The 17,434-nt window shown below is 36.1% G+C and overlaps 1 protein-coding gene across 6 annotated transcripts in view; it reads right to left on the bottom strand.

Annotated features, from left to right (window-relative positions):
* The window catches only part of WDPCP (WD repeat containing planar cell polarity effector), a 257,997-nt gene that overhangs the window by 164,651 nt on the left and 75,912 nt on the right, over positions 1-17,434 (bottom strand). For all 6 annotated transcript variants that reach the window (XM_079792177.1, XM_079792175.1, XM_079792180.1 and 3 more), the window contains 3 exons: positions 11,558-11,672; positions 9,150-9,283; positions 5,521-5,712 (listed from right to left, as the gene is read on the bottom strand). In XM_079792177.1, the coding sequence (XP_079648303.1) occupies positions 5,521-5,712; positions 9,150-9,283; positions 11,558-11,672 (441 nt within the window). The remainder of the gene's footprint in view (positions 1-5,520; positions 5,713-9,149; positions 9,284-11,557; positions 11,673-17,434) is intronic.

Consider the following 17,434-nt stretch of genomic DNA (forward strand, 5'->3'; position numbering starts at 1 on the left):
TTGTGTGGTTGTCTTTATGTGTTTTATAATAAAGAAATTTTAAAAAATCATCCCTAAAACAGAAAATGTTTGTTATTCGGTTGAAAGCTAATGCAGTTCTTTGGAAAAGATGCTTAAGTACTTTGGCTTTTCAGTTGGATGCATTTATAATGCTTTCTGATTGCTTCTTTTATCAAATCATACTGTATTAAAAGTTAGTCACATTTTTACTTTCCCATCAGACATTCTGCTAAATCACTGCAAAAACAATTTTTTAACTTTTATGGGGGAAAAGTTATCTTTGTAAGATTATATTTCCCTGGTCCTTAAAACAGGTTTTTAGGTTTAATAGCTCGGCTTATGTGTTTTTTATTACTTTCTGATAAACAAATTCAGGTGACCTGTTTTGAGTTATCTTGAAATTAACACCATACTCAGAAAGCATTACCAAATCCATGTGGCTGAAAAGTTAAAATGTCTGCTCAAATATAAAGGGAAGGGAAGAATAAATTGTGCTGTCATCTCATTTTAACAGGGAATGTATTAAATAGTTCTAAGGTAATGGCAGAAACTTTCCAAAAAGAAGTATAAAGAATATGTAAAATTCAAATAAAAACACTACCTTGTTACACATGATAATCCACACATACACTATTAAAAACTATTGTAAAATTAATTTACTGATAAAATTTTTCTTTTTCTGAACACTATTTATTGTATATTTTTCAAAAGAAAGTTGTTTTCCTAGACTACATACATAACTCTGCTTTGTAGTTCTAATTAAGATATGTACTGTTGTTTCAAGCTCTGTAGTGTGAAATTAGACAAGCAGTTTTCTAACATCCATAAAATAAATAAAAAAATGTTCCTGCTCTGACAAACAGATAATTCAGTCACAGAGAGCTTAGTTCTGTTTCCTTTGTTTTCTTTTTTTTTTAGCTGCATGGTAAGCCAATTTTCTACTTAGAATCTACTGCTAAAACTCTCATTTGGTTCAGTATGTGGGCTTTATCCTTTCCATGGTCTGTTATGCCAAAAAGATGGCTTTAATTTTTTTTTAATTTTTTTTTTACTGTGCTGCAAAGCAGCGGTTCTCAGTTTGGATGCACATGTGAATCACCTAGGGAACCTGTAAAAGAATACCGATGCCTCCTCCCCTTTGGAGATTCTGATGTAACTGGTCTGGGTGGGCCCCTTTGTAAAAGCTCTGCAGGTGACGGTAATGTGTTGCCAAGGCAAGAAATAGCTACTCCAGGATCCTGCCAGTGTCCCTCCTCCCCGCTTCCCCCCAAAAAGCAGCTTATTCTCTTTTCTGATTGAACCTGGGTGGGAAATGCCTTTTAAAAATTCTATAGTTTAATAGATGCAAAGATTAAATTTATTCTCTATGAGGTTGCTTGCTACTTGTTTTATTTGAATTTTAGGGTTTAAGAATATATTATTCTTTATTCTAATATTAGTTCAAGAAGTTTATTGGTCACTAGTGAAAAAAATTTAAAGACATATACCTGAACATTACTTTTACATGCTTGTGGTTTTAGTTCACGATATGCTAAAAAAATGTCACAAATCATAAAGATTATGTCTTTACACTCAAAAAAAGAAACAATTACTTTCCTAAACATTTCTTCCAAAAGACATTCACCTTTTGCATATAGAAGTTCACAGGAGGTTCTGGAAAAGAAATTTTTCCAACTTTTCCAGTTTTATTTTGAGAGAATGACTCAAAGGGCCAAATCCGACACAACAGTAACTTGCCAAAAGATGAATTACATATCTGAACATATTAGGGCTGAAAAAGGGGACATTAACTATGCAATCAGTGGTGAATAATTAAAAATCATGTGCAAGTATCAGATAACGTTTATTAAAATCTATTCAAATACTTACAAAAAATGGAAAAGTTTCAAGAAATACAAATTATGGAAGACAACACAAGGAAAATATGGAATTCCTGGAAAAAAAAAAACAACGCTTGAAAAGTAGAATCAGTATGAAAAATATACTTTCCTAATATGTTTGGATATACATACACCCAGGCAGCTTCTTGGGTGTGTTTTACCAAACATTCAAGTATGAGATAATGCCTTTGACTGTTTCAGAGCAAAGAAAAAAGCTAGCCAAATCACTCCATAGGGCTAATACAACCTTGATATGAAACTTAGAAATAGTAAAAGAAAGTAAAACTATGTATCGATCTCATATTTGAGCATATTGTGAAGCCTCTTTAATATTCCCTCCTTACTATCGCCATCAAATCAATCATGCCCCATTGGCTGCTACTATAGCTTACACATACTCTATCCACAGCACCATATAACACTTTAGTGCATTTACATGTTTTCATATTTGCCTCTCAATGCTAGACATGAAGATCCTTGCAGGTAGGGATCATTTTGCATTCGTATCTCATGGCATGAAATACAGTGCTTACTCTATGGTCATGCTCAGTAGTTTCTGAATGAGGTAGAAAGAAAAGGGGAAGGGCCTTTCAGGTAGAAACAGCAGTAATGTGTATGGGCAGGAGGGGGGAAATAATGAGGCAGTGAGTAAACCATTTGGCAAGAACACAGGTTTGTTTAAGGTATAACACTGAAAAGGCAAGTCAGGACCAGTCAGGGTGGGCTTTTCAGTGCTAAGGCTGTTTAGTTTCAGTATCTACTGAAGGCTTTGCAGCAGTCAGTGGCTAAATCAATGAGTGCTGCAGCATCCAGATGAGTACTTTTTAGAGCTGTCAGGGAATGGAGGTGACCTATCTGGTTTAAATCCATCACTTTAAAAATTAGAAAATGAAAAGTCAGAGAAAATAGGTGATCTACCTAAGGCCAAAGAACACTGAATTAGCTAACAGCAAGCAGAAGCTCAGAGGGACTAAACTTTATAAAGGCCACACAATTAGTATATTGTCCAACCAACAGACAAATCCAAGTCTGCCCAACTCCAAAGTCCATGATCTAGATGACATCAACAGATGAGGTTATGTAAACCATATGTACACCCTTTTAGAATGATCCTAGTTTCATGTAATCCACTCATCCTATATAATAAAGAGGTGATATGCAAATTGACCATCACTCCAACACACAAGATGGCCACCCACATGTGGACACAAGATGGCCAGCAGGGGAGGGCAGTTGTGGGCGATCAGGCCAGCAGGAGAGGGCAGTTGGGAGGCACCAGGCCTACAAGGGAGGGCAGTTGTGGGGGGCAGGTCTGCAGGGGAGGGCAGTTGGGGGGGACCAGGCCTGCAGGGGAGAGTGTTAGGGGCAACCAGGCCAGCAGGGGAGGGCAGTTAGGGGCAAGCTGGCTGGCAGGGGAGGGCAGTTAGGGGCAATTGGGCCAGCAGGGGAGGGCAGTTAGAGGCAATAGGGCTGGCAGGGGAGCAGTTAGGCATCGATCAGGCTGGCAGGGGAGTGGTTAGGGGGTGACCAGGCTGGCAGGCAGAAGCAGTTAGGGGCAATCAGGCAGGCAGGCAGGCGAGCGGTTGGGAGCCAGCAGTCCTGGATTGTGAGAGGGATCCCTGATTGGAGAGGGTGCAGGCTGGGCTGAGGGACACACACACACACACACACACACACACACACACCACACCCTGTGCACGAATTTTGTGCACTGGGCCTCTAGTTCTATATAATAAAATCCTAAGATGCTAGGTGTCCGGTCGGCCATTCAACCAATCAAAGTGTAGTATGTTAATGATATGCTAAGGCCACTCAACCTCTCGCTATGATGTGCACTGACCACCAGGGGGCAGATGTTCTGACCAGTAGGTAAGGTTGCTGCTGGGGTCTGGCTGATCAGGACTGAGACAGGCCGGACATACCCTGGAGCTCTCCTGTGGTCTCTCCCCAGCTGGCCAACCTCCCGTGTCCCTCCCAGGCCCCGATCATGCACCAGTGAGGTCCCTCAGCCTGCCTGCACCCCCTCACAATCCAGGACCCCTCAGGGGATGTCAGAGAGCTGGTTTTGGCCTGATCCCACAGGCCAGGCCAAGGGACCCCACTGGTGCACGAATTCGTGCACTGGGCCTCTAGTTTCAAATAAAGGTAATTTGTGTAACGTATAACTAAAGGCTGATTTAATTATTTTTACCTTTATTATCAAACAGAACATTAATAGAATTATAATTAGCTTTATTACATTGTCATTTTAATAAAGTATTTTACTTGATTAGCATCGAGACCCAAGATCAATAAAATGGCGGCATGAACAGGGCAGAAGTAAATAGTAAAGCATTTCCTTAGCCTCAAAAAATCCACACCTAAAACATTACAAATGGTGTTAGTTATTGCCAACGGAATTGGAAAAGTTCCCAGAAAAGGGTTAATTATTAATAAACTAATTAATTAATTAATCAAAAAGGACTTTTCAGTCTTAACCTTTTGCACTCAATGTCGAGATTAAAATTACTCTTTGAATGTATCAATAATTTGAAATAGAAAATAATCCAAATAAATAAGTTTGTATGAAAAGAAACTCCAGTTTTTTATCCTACTGCTGCGCTTTGTAAAATCTGGGGTATTTAAAAAATTAAATCCCGAGTAGAATAAAGGAATCGAGAAAAAAGCAAGCGAGTGCAAAGGGTTAAAAGACAGGCTGAAAGTTTATAAAACCAGAAGAGGTAGGTAGTGATAGAGAAAATTTGGACTTGTTCATTATATCTCAGAATACTAATTCTGAGAAATACTTCTTAAAGCCTAAAAGGTAACAGACTTAGAGAAAATACAGAAACACACTATTTTACCCAGGCAAAAGCTTTTTAAAAAATGGGTGACGCTTTTTTTTTTTTTTTTTAAGTTATAAAAAACGTGACACAGAATTTCATACTCAAAGTACTGGTCCAAGCTGGAAATACCCAGAGGTTCATGACAATAAAACCAATGTCAAGAACAGGGCGGGACATTGTCCTCACCTCTTAGATTAACCCTTTGGTGCTCTTGTCTGAGGCAAGATGCTAAACCGAGGCCACTGCCTAGAGCCCTCCTTATAAATTCTGCCCCAGCCTTGTTTTGGCACCACAGGGTTGTGCACAGAATAGGCATTTGACTGTTCATTGACTGACTGAAGTTCAAAGAAGGTGACTGATAACATAGCTTTGACTGACAAAATCATGAGCAAACAGGAATGAGAGTACTAATAATGATAACAAGAACCATAATAGCGATCAGTGATAAAGAGTTTATATGTAGGTATTGCTCTAAATGCATGTATTATCTTCGTTAACTCTATTTTTAAATTAACAAAACCACAGCATATTGACCTCAGTAACTTGCTCAAGGACAGAGAGCTAGGTAGTGGCAGGGCTAGGAATTGAACCCAGAAGCCTTGCTCTAATCATTGTGCTATTCTAATCATGGTGTCAGCCCTGAAATTGTCTATGAAACTTCTAGATAGAATACTTTTAAGAATACCATTTCATATTCCTTTTGACTATTTGGAAAAATTATAGGTTTAAAAAGCATTTGCATTTACTTCACAGGAAAAATTAATAATCCTATTTTATTTGCTCTTCAATAAAATGTATGTATTTATTTAAATTACCTCCAGTCTTCCTTGAGCATAACCCAGGAGCAGCAGATTGGCCCTGTCCTTCTCAGAAGAGATAGGGGCCCATGGCCAAGCATCATCACTGACCAGTGGCCACCAGCAAACAACTATATCCTGGGCACTATTGATGGCTAGCCGACGCTCCGTTGTCCTGTTTACTGGGCCAGGCATGTCATAATAGGAAATCTAACGGTTAAAAAAAAAAAGCAAACAAGAATCATTTTTTTAAATGCAAAATCCCCAAAATATTATAAAAATTAAAGCATCTGTAAATGTAGATAAATGCAAGTAAATATGCATGTTAAACATGTGCTTAAGGAGGTGTCAGAATTTACCAAATTCTTTTGACACATTTAAAAAAGACATATGTTCAAAATTCTTTCCGTTTTTAGCAGAGGAAAGAGAAAGGGAAAATGTGAGTTAGGGAGAATTGGCTGTAGCAATCCCAGTCAATACCAAAATGTACAGTCATGGTTGCTTGACAGCATCGACCTACACAGAGGATTTGAGACCAGCTATATTAAATGACAAGTTCAGTACTGCTGACCAAGAGCGTCCGAATACTGTTTGAGACACAACATGTTAACAGTGACTGACAACAATAAAGGAAAAACAACTTGAGGCAAATATCACTTTAAGGAATATATGAGACATGTACACATACATTCTGCATCAAAGGATAAGCCACAGCATCGTGTGTAAAAGTTTATGCAGCTTCTGAGAATTATGCTTCTCTTTCTTAGGAAAAAAATTGTAGAATTTATTATTCAAACTATGTTATTTTGGAACATGGTTATTTGAAAACATAAGCACGGCACCATCTGGGTGACACATGCCAAGGAAATATAGATTGCACTGTATTTCTGCTTAAGGAATTAATGGAAGGTTGATAGCTAGGAAGAAAAAAAAAAACTATCTTGCCATTGCTGGTCAGCAATAATCGAACCACTTTCTGGGGATTAAGCGCATGGCTAAGCCTACTGGACCAGACACTAGCAAAGGGCAGGGGGTCTTCTTATCAGAGAAATGCTTCTGGAGCCAGTCTCACTACATGACAGATTGCTTTCATATTCCTGTCTGCAAGGCAACAAAGGATGGCAGTAATGCGATAATGCCAGAGTGCAATGGGTGTTAAGAACCCGTTGCATTTATGTATTGTATTTAGTAAATAATCAGGCTCATCCAAATTGTGATCTCACCACTCAACCAAGGCCATTAAAATCAAGGTTAATGCTTTAATAATCCTCTGCTATTTTTTTTAATATGGTCAAAAGGAACCCTTTTCTATTTGCATGGCCATAATATTATTGACCTCTTCATCCTCTGAATGCACATCAAAAGGAACTGAAATCAAAGTAATTACCAGTGTTGTTCTCTCATGGTAAACATTTAACTCCTTGCACTGTCCCTTCACTGTTAAATAAATTGAATTGGATTTTTTAAATGCAGACAGGAAAATTTGTTAAAGGCCAATAGTTTCAGGATATTTACCCTGCAATTTTCTCTGCCAAAATTATTTCACTCTGAAAGAATTAAATTATGGTACAGCTGTAAAGAAAAGCAGAATTATAATACTCTACACTATTTCCTTGTTTTCAAATCCAAATGGGCAGTGACAGACAACAGGGATGTACTTTATGCTTTGAAGTGCAAATTCCTATGTTTAAGCTCTCAATATCATTAGTTATCTTCTTGTTTTAGAGAAATACCACAATGGAATTACATGTTATTTTTATGTACTACTTGCCATGTAAACATATTACTTAAAAATGTCTACATGAGGAAATAGAGTTAAAACAAGAGACTGACACTTTCAGTCCTCATGTAATGCAAATCATGAATGTTATTCTGAAATTTCATGTTTCCTCTAAGTTTGAATGGCATCATATCCTATCACGATGGTATATAGGGCAAGTGAAATAAAGAAGTTACTTAAAATAGTCTTCCAAATGACAAAAGGCAGTTTTTACTAAGTATTAAATACCGGAATTGAAATATTGAACCAGAATATAAAATCCATGGGTTTTCCAAAGGGATTACTTCTCTAATTATAGAAATGACAAGGAGTACTCATATCCTATTTTCCAAATCCAAAGGCAGGAAGAATAAACAAATAATTCCTCAACTTAAGGTATAAAGGCCCACATACCAGGTCCATTTTCTACATCTTTTTATAAGAAAAGATTACATCATGACAGTTTCTCTCTGCTCTCACTAATGGATAACCACTGTTCTTTGGCTGAGAAGACTTCATTAAGCTATCCATCAAACCTAAGATGGAGAAACTAGTCATATAGAAGTTTATATGGCAGCATTAGAAACACTTAAAATAGTTTGAGTTAATGCACATTGGTGCACTTTGAATAACAGTACTGATAAATAAATACCATTTCAAGTAAAGCTACAGTTAGCCAGTATGGAAAATAACATCCCATTAAAAGTGTTAATAGCCATTTTTTGACTACCCAAAATATGAGTACCACTGATTTCCAGCCAAGGAAATAGCAATATTACACAAAGTGTTACAGAAGCTCCACAAAACTGTTAAACAAAACCAAATTGTAGTTCAGTACAACAATGAAAACTTATTTATATTTTATCCTGAATTAAAAATATTTTTTATAAAAATACATGTTTCTACTAAATAAAATTAGATCCTCCCTCACACCACCACCACTTCAATCACATTATGAAATAATCTCAAATGGGCAAAAGGTTAGCTTAAATACCACTTTTTGAAAAACACACAGTTTCAATCCATAAAGCTGACTTCTAAAAATCTTTGCCTTTGCTATATACTCTACGGCATAAGTGTGCATCTTCTTTAAGGAAGCTGTATATCAGCTCTGTTCTCAGTGAACAGTGAACTGTCTCAAATCCACGTCACAGAGGCTGGATCAATCTTGCAAACATAAGTCATTGCTAAAAAGAGGCCTTGAACTGAAACAGCCTGGAAAATGTATTAGATACTCATCCTAGCAGAGTGTATGCCTTCTAAACAGTTTAAAAGGTAATGTGGAAAAATTTAAATTAAAACACACCATTTAAAATAAAAATCCTGCCTTAACAGATGTAAAGTCCCTGATTCAAAGAAACAAATTACCTGGAGTTAGTGAAGGGAGAGACTAACACATGAAAATTTCATTTTGCATTTTCTCCAATTATAGTTGGAGGGGGGAATCTTCCCACTCCTTGTTTATTACACTTTTCTATTAACCTTTGGAAGTGCCTTCTTTCTTCTTTCTTTTCTTGTAAAATAGAAGCCTGGCCAGCTAGCCTAGCTTAGAAAAATAATATGGGGTCTTAGGGGAAAATAAGAATGGTCTATATACTACCACTACTGACAAAACCATTTTCAAATGTGTAACTTGCCTGTTATCTGTCACTGACTTCCATAAGTACTATATAAATTGCTCTAAACATTCCATTGTTAGACCCTGAGAGGTTTCCATTGAGAGGAAAAGAGAAAACTTAGGTGTGGCCACTGTTTCTAATGAATCAAGCTTAATCCTATAATAACTCTGAAATCTAGAAATGTGCAAGAATAATGAGCATAGCATCAACTCATGTGAAACTCATATCTTAATAATTAACAATATGACTACTTAAATTGAAATTTCTACCTTATAATCCAAAGCTGAGAGTTTTTCCAATCTTTTGTTTACATCGGGAGAACCCATCTTCTTGGTAAACTGAATAAAACATAGTTTGTTTTGTGCCAAAAATGATAAGATGATAAAGCTGTCTGTGAGAAGAGCTTTAAAAAAAAAAAGGAAGATTTAATAATACCATCAAATAATAAGCTAGAATAAAATAACAATGAATTGATTTTTTTCCAATGAAATATTACAAGAGGCTATTTTCACAAAATAAATGTTAATTGAAATAACTTAAGTCTCCTAAATATCATGATGAATATTTACAAGGATATTAAAGATACTGGAAATAAATGATAATCATCAGTTTAATCATGCATGGATTTTATACTTTTCCTTCTTTTCTGAGACCGTTTCAATATACTCTGATATTTGGGAACAACCACCAAATAAGATGTAGTTGGAAGCAGGGCTAGAAAGACCATTTCACACCTGAATGTAAAGATTAAAACATGTACTTTTATTTAACCTTAGCCTTTAATCCTGTGTTTATACGATATAAACCATCTGAGAATAAATTGGATTAACAAATATAGATCAGTGCTCCCCACCAATCTTACTTTTTTATTTTTTAAATTTTCATCAATGAACCTTCTTTTTGAGAGTATACAAGCTGAATGAAATAAAGCACATTATTTCCAATATGTGCATTAAATAAATATTTTTAAAGGAATATTAGCAAAAATACTTCTACAGCTTTATTTCTAAAGCATACAAGTAGGTAGATAATTTTTATGGGTTACAGAAAGGGCCATTAATGTTACATAAAATTGATAACAATAACTGAGAAATGTTTTATGTTGTTCCTAGCATAAAGAAATTATTGAATGTTTTATATATTTTTCTTTACTTCTACACCCCTCATTGTGCAAACAGTTACCAACAGCAGATCTACACAATTACAGGAGAATCTGGAGAACTGCCAAGAAATCACATTGTTACCATAGTCTCATGAGAGTGTACAAATAAAAGACACAAGTGAAAGAAGATATCTCAGAGACACGAATAATGTTGAAAGTCTCCTTTTAATTCTTATAGAGGTGCAGCAGTGTGATAAAATCATCACAGTCACTACTTTATTTGCAGTGTCAACAAAGGGGTAAAAATAAAACCTCTTCCATAGGGAAGCTTCCTTAGCACCCCTGTCCTAAAAGGAAGAGAACATAGCACACTTACAAGCCTACCCTCAACGTAGTCTCATCAGCAATGTTGCTAATCAGAGGCATCCTGCAGGCTGCTTTGCTCTAGGAAGATGAAATTGGGTCTGACTTGTTCAGAGGTAGCTAGTGAGAGCGCACAGCAGAAGGGCGGTCTGTATTCTCACCTCTGTCTTTCCCATTAGACTGCACTTCCCTTTGATTATTCAATTTAAGACACGGACAATTTTCAGATTCTAATGAAAATGAAATCTGTTTCTTGGACCTTTTACTGTGAATAAAAGAAGATAATCTTAAAACTTCAGGAGTCAGCATAGTATAGTGCAAAGAAAACGGGTTCTGCAGCTAGAACCCGGGTGCAACTTTCAGCTCAGTCACTCTGAGCTGTTCCTTAGTATCGCATTTGTGAGCATGTTCCTTAGTATCTCAGCTTCTATTTCCTTATCTATAAAATGAAAATAGCTATTCCTTATAAAAGGTTGCTTTTTGAATTAAATAAAATGGGTAGGTTGGCAAAGCATAAAGCCTCTTCAGGTTCAGTAAATGTTAGTATCCTACCTTTTAAATATCTGGCTTAAAATCTTTTTCTTATGTGCAATAGTATGTAGTATCACTTAATAGAATCCAGATTTATCTAGTATATTTTGCATTGATGTTTGATATTTAGAAATAGTGCCCAATCACTACATTGTACACCTGAAACTAATTCAATATCATATGTCAATTCTAATTTTAAAAAGAAAGAAATATCGCCCAGACGTTCTCAAAAGTTAATATTCATAGACTTTGGTAACAAAGAATCTTCTTAAAGAGGCAAAGCAAACATTACTAGTATTATTTTTTTTAATTGGGGGCTGTGTTGACACATTTGGGTTATTTATTCAAAATTCATTTTTGAAAATGAAAAATATTTGAAATATCAACAATAGGGAACTAATTTTGAAAGTACACACCAGAAAAAAAAAACAATTTTGAAAATACATTCACATTTATTAAGAGTGAAAAATATTCAGAATATGAGCCTAACACTTGACAAAAACTTTGATATTAAATATTAGTCAAAACTTGTACTGGTCCCACAGGTTGTAACTATGCTATTACATGCAATTACTTGTGTTTGCAGGTCCCCAGTGGTAATAATTAGTCTACCTGTTGACACACTATTTCTCCTGCCCCACTGTTAATGTAAGCAATTGATTTGCACATGGGGGTAATTACCATCACTGATGGTGTCTGAGATGAGCTTTCCCACCAGGCTTCTGTCAATCACCACTTTCTCCAGCTGCGGCCCAGAAAGGCTTAGGGACACCAGCACACCTGAACCAAAAAGGAGCTAAAGCCAGGTAAGAGGAGGGCGGGGAGAAAGATATACTGAGGATTAGAATCTTTTAAAAGTATCTCTCCAAATGTATAACTTATACAAATATTTACACATGCATCTACACCATGAAATTTTCAAAAACAATCACTGACAGATACAGGTGGTTAAATGATGCAACACAATCGGTGAGTTGATTAAAGCTATATGCAAAAATGCGTGTAGTCCATGTTTATTAGAAGTCTAATCTTCTAAATACTTAGAAGGTACCCATGCAGAAGTAACTGCTTTGCATTGCATTCAGAAATGTAACATGTTCTATTAAAATATTTTGAAAGATTACTATTTATATCAAAAATTAAAAGATTTTTTAAAGGTTTGAATAGTCATTGCTATGCAAGATAGAAAATATGCCACCATGACAATATAAACAGTGAATGTTAACGATTTATTTGCAGTTTAAACCCCAATTTTACAAATAAAGATCTTATCTATCTAAAATATTAAAATACATTAAATCAAGGCAATTAAAGTAAAATGTTAAATTTTAAAATTCATAAACAACACATGCCAGAAACAATTTCTCAGGAAGAGATAAAGAAATGTAGTAAAGTACCAGGCTTTATCAATGTCAGTGCTCACCCAACCACCCAACAAAAGATGATTTAATATCACCATTATGATTTTATGCTGCTCTTTTCCATTTGTGGCAGCATTATTCATTCATCTCCAAATGTTTAAAACTTCTGAAGGACTATGCATATGGGTATGCTTGTTATCTATGAGATTATGAAATATCAACATTGGAAGAAATTGTTTCACCTTCAAGGCAACAGACTCAAAACAGATGAATCATGGAATAGCATATGGCATAAGAGGAAAAAAACCAATTGTCAGTAAACTTATCATGAACATGCCAGCCAAACCCAAAGACTACTATAATTTTTAAACAAAACGGGAATTCCCCACCTACCTAGGCATCATGTCCTAGCTAGAGAGGATGATTCTGTGTCAAGTCATATTCGGGCATGTGTATAAGAAGAGCAGCATGAGGGACTAGGGTCATATAAAAAAAGACCACTATTCCCCCTTTGCCTAAAAGATTTCAGGCACACGAATCAGAAAAGGAACTGAAGGGTCCCTTTGTATTTAACTGTTAGAATCCTTGTCCTACTAACCAGAAGCTTTCTTTTCAGTCTTGTGCTAACAACATGATTTAATAGACTGTCCATTTCATATTAACACCCCTAATGGGGGAGAAATGGGACAGGACTTAATGATCTTTATTGGTTTTGAAAAAGGCACATTTGTTCCAAGAATTTCAAATTACTTTTGCTACTGAATTACATCCAGCCCTGTAATATGCCTCAGTGGGAAACACTGGTATTTCTATTTTGGGGAATTCCCCCATAAGAACATAGAATGTGGTCTTCACCCCTTAAATTCTCACTTCTCAGGAAGGCAATTTTAAGGTCATCTTTCTTATCTAGTTCTTCTCCTAGTAACATCTTTTTCCTACCTTCCTCATTTATTCAAAACATCTCAAAAATAAATAGAAAAAGATAAATTTTAATCTGCTAAAACTTCATACTTATACTCTTAAGCACCTCTTTTCCTAATTATCCAGAGACTACTAGCTCCTTATGGATACTGGTTAGGCTTCTTTTATGTTTTTATCTTCAGTGTCTAGAACAATGCTAGGCACAAAGTAGGTGCTAAGTTAATGTTTAGAATAATAATCACAATTAACTTATCATAGGGTCAGATAAATCATAATCGGAAGGAAACCTAGTTTGATCTTCCACTTCCACATGACATGGAAGTTCCTTCTGCAGCATCCTTTCAAGTATCCTTCAAGCATCCAGCTCATGCTTGAATAGTGCCAGACGAGGAGCTCACTACTTCACTGAAAAGCTATTCCACCATTGGGCATTACTTCACAATCTTTCTCAAAGGAGGTTCAGCCACTTATTTATACATTCAACTATTCATTCCACAAATATGTATTTAGCACTTTGTATGAGCCAGGCCCTATTCTAGGTGTTGAAGATACAGCAGTGAACAATCAGACAATACCCTTGTCCTTACTCCACTCAGGGAGCTTGCCTTCGTGTGGAGATAGGCAATACATAAATAGTTTTAATATAATGTCAGATAGCAATAAGAACTACAGAGAAAAATAAAGCACAGTAAGGATGGGGATTTTAGGAAGATGCTGTTTTAAGAAGGATGACTAATAAATAAAAAGGCCTTTCTGAAGAGATGACATTTGAGTACACACTCAAATGAAGTGAAGGAACTAGCCATATGGTTATTTGGAGAAAGGGAGTTTGAAGCAGAGAACAGCAAATACATAAACCCTGAGATCAAAATGTGCTTGTAGAAAGCTCGGCCCATGTAGCTGGAGGGGAGAGAGGCAGGGAGGGCGATGGATATTCAGAGGAGGAAAGGAAAGAGATAGTCAGGGGCCAGTTTGGGTTGAACCTTTTTTTTTATGAGAAGCAGCAGAGAATTATAATCCAATTATGCTTTAAAGCAGAAATCAGGCAAGAATAGAAGCAAGGAGACAATTAGGAGGCTGGTCTAGGTGAGAGAAGATGATGGTCTGACCTTGAGCAGCAATGGTAAAGAAATGATATGTTGAAAGATTTGAGATATATTTTAAAGGGGATTAACCAGGACTTGCTGAAGGACTGGATGTGACATACATGAGAAAAACTCAAAGGTGCTTACACTAAGCAACTGGGTTTACTGAGACCAAGAACTGAGGAGAAGCAAATTTAGATTAGAGGGAATAAAGGATTTATTCCCTCTAATCTAAATTTAAAAGAATTTGTTTTGGGACATGTTAAGTTTGAGGTCTATGGACATACAAGTAAATATATCAAGTAGACAATTAAAAATGAGTCTGCACTTCAGAGTAAAGTGAGGATTGGAAATATATACTCAGGAGTCATAAACAATATATAGGCAGTAAAGTCATAAAACTGAATCAGCTCTCCTTAAAAAATGAGTGGAGAGGTCATAAGTGTGGGGCCCTAATCCAATCCGACTTCTATTCTTATAAAAATAAAAAGTAAAAAGAGAGACACCAGAGGGCTCTCTCTCTCCATGCACCCACACAGAAAAGTGGACATTTGACATACAGCAAGAAGACAGCTGCTTACAAGCCAGGAAGAGAGCTTCACCAGAAACCAACCCAGAGGGCTCCTTGATCTTGGAACTGTGAGAAAATAAATTTCTGTTGTTTAAGGAAAAAGAACAAAAGAGGTTCCAGGTCTGAGCTCTGGGGCTTTCCAATCTTTAGAGGTGTTAAAAAGTCAGGGTAGCCTTATTGACACCTATTTGGGGTACTCATTGGGATCAAGGTATGGCCATCATTTCAGATCTCTTGTAGTCCAGAGGTATCCTTGACACCAGATTTTGTAATAAGAATGTATAACTAAATTAATAAGCTAATTAATGCATTTTTATAAAACAGCCTGTGGGGAAGGATAAAGTTTCCAAGAACTGGTGCCAAATATACTTCTGGATGGTAATGGAGATAACTAGAATTAGGAAAAAATAGTCTGAAACTCAGGAAAAGAATAGTCCAGCCCAGACAGGAAAGTATTTCTGCCTGTTTACCCAAATGGTTAGTTCTTAAATCTGCCAAAATGGAACAGGCCTATGTAAGATTTGGCAGGACAGGAAGGAAAAGGGCACTAAGATACTGTCCTATTCCACTGCAGAGGGCGGTATGTCCAAAGCAGATGAGAAGAGATCCATGGGATGAATCAAGGAGAAGGCCCATGGGATTTCCCAATTTTAATGTTGGGTCCTTGTGTAGAAAACTACTAACACAAAATAGGAATGGAAACTTCCTTTTCTCTGTCACCCTCCCAGACAGAAAGTATCTTTCTTTATTATTTCTGCTCTAACCCTGTTTCTTTCTATTGCCTTTATCATTTTCTCCCTCTCATTTTCTTCAAGTTTATACAGAGGTGTGCTTTTCATTTAAGAAACTGGGAAATGATTTCCATGACCTTCAAATGGCTCTTCAAATTGGTTTCTTTTAACCCTAAGTCTACAGTGCTTAGATAAAGTACTCAATTGGATGTGAAATGGCACTGGGAGAAGAAAGAGAAAATTATAGCAGATTACATCATTAATAAAAAAACCCAAACATAAATAATCACAATAATCTGAGTTTCATTCATTCAGCAGGTCAAAAATAGGTGAGTGCCTCCTACATGTGCCAAGTATATATGGGAATACAATGATGAATAGGTAGTCACGCTGACAGAATAAGTGTAGAATAGTGAGAGAAGTGGGGGTTTTGGTTAGGATAGATGACTGCTTCCTAGAAGAGTAGTTTATGACCCACAAAAAAGAGAAATACATTACACTTGGTCTCAAGTATTGAAAAAGAGAGGGTATATTAAGTCTTTGTGAATGGGCTGTTTGATGATAGTGGTCACAAACAGTCCCATTGCATTCAAATTCTCATAGGTTAAGAAAACTACCCCCAAAATCCATGTGATTATTATCACATCTGGGAGGAAATTGACAGTATAGATATTCATGGTCAATACTGAAAATCAACAATGGGTGATAGGCTCAATCAGGGATTTGAGAGTTAACTCATGTACAGGCAGCCAAGACTGGTCCCATGAAATCATTAGGAGACACATGGGAGACAGCAGGTACTAAACATGACAATTCAGAGGCAACAAAGTATTAGAACTCAGAATAAATTACAGGGCTGAAGCAAATATTTAAAGTATTATAGAGACACTCCCTGGAGGCCTAGTGAATTTGCATACTGATAGTAACTAACACCCCTCCAACACTGCCCCCCCCCCTCACCCCGGCCCACAAATCCAAACCATGGGATAAATTCTGGAGAAACTAGGAGAACTATAGACAAACAATTTTATATCTATAATGAGGAGTAGTTACTGATTACTTTAGAAGATAACCTGCTAGAAGAGAGATAACATATTGTCTGTAATTTATTCCTTCATTCAGTAAACATTTATTGAGCATAGAGGGAAACCATGCCTGACTAATCCATTAAAGTACAGAGACAAAAGTGAATGTAGCTAGGACAAGGATAAAAAAAATAATTGACTCACTATAGGGAATTGACATAAGGGCAGGAAACAAAAGGACAAAAAATAAAGAGTTTTTCTGCATGTTAACAATGGGGTTTCCCAAGGAATTATTCAATATATGGAATAGAAACATGCCTGGAAATTTGCTTGCTAATTCTAATTCAAATTAAGAAATATCATTTTTTCACTTATTCTCATTGTAAAATGAGAATCCATAATGTAATTTTAAATCTAGCATATATAATAATGATATATTTTATACACATATAATTTATATAATTATATACATTTAATATTTATGTAATTACATATATAAAAATTACATAAAAGTAATTGTTCCTAGAAAATATATATAAATTTAGAATCATGGTCAAATTCACAAAGGTAAATCATATATTTGCTAGTAGTTTTAAAGATCTAATTGGATAAAAACAGTGGCAGGAAGTGAACAAGAACACATGCCAAGCAACTCATTACTTTTGCTCAAAATTTTATAATTTACAGAGGACTTTTATATACTCTTTCTATAATGAATATAAAATGCCAGCACAACTCTGGTACATAATAAATACACGAGTTACAAAAATAGTAGTAACTAGGTCAATCCTCATACCAATTCACAGTCAGGCGGGTAGAGAAACTTACCAAAGATCTCATAATTTGTGGGCAAGTAGACTAAGA

This window comes from Cnephaeus nilssonii (assembly GCF_951640355.1).
Source record: "Cnephaeus nilssonii genome assembly, chromosome: 15".
Lineage (NCBI taxonomy): Eukaryota > Metazoa > Chordata > Mammalia > Chiroptera > Vespertilionidae > Cnephaeus > Cnephaeus nilssonii.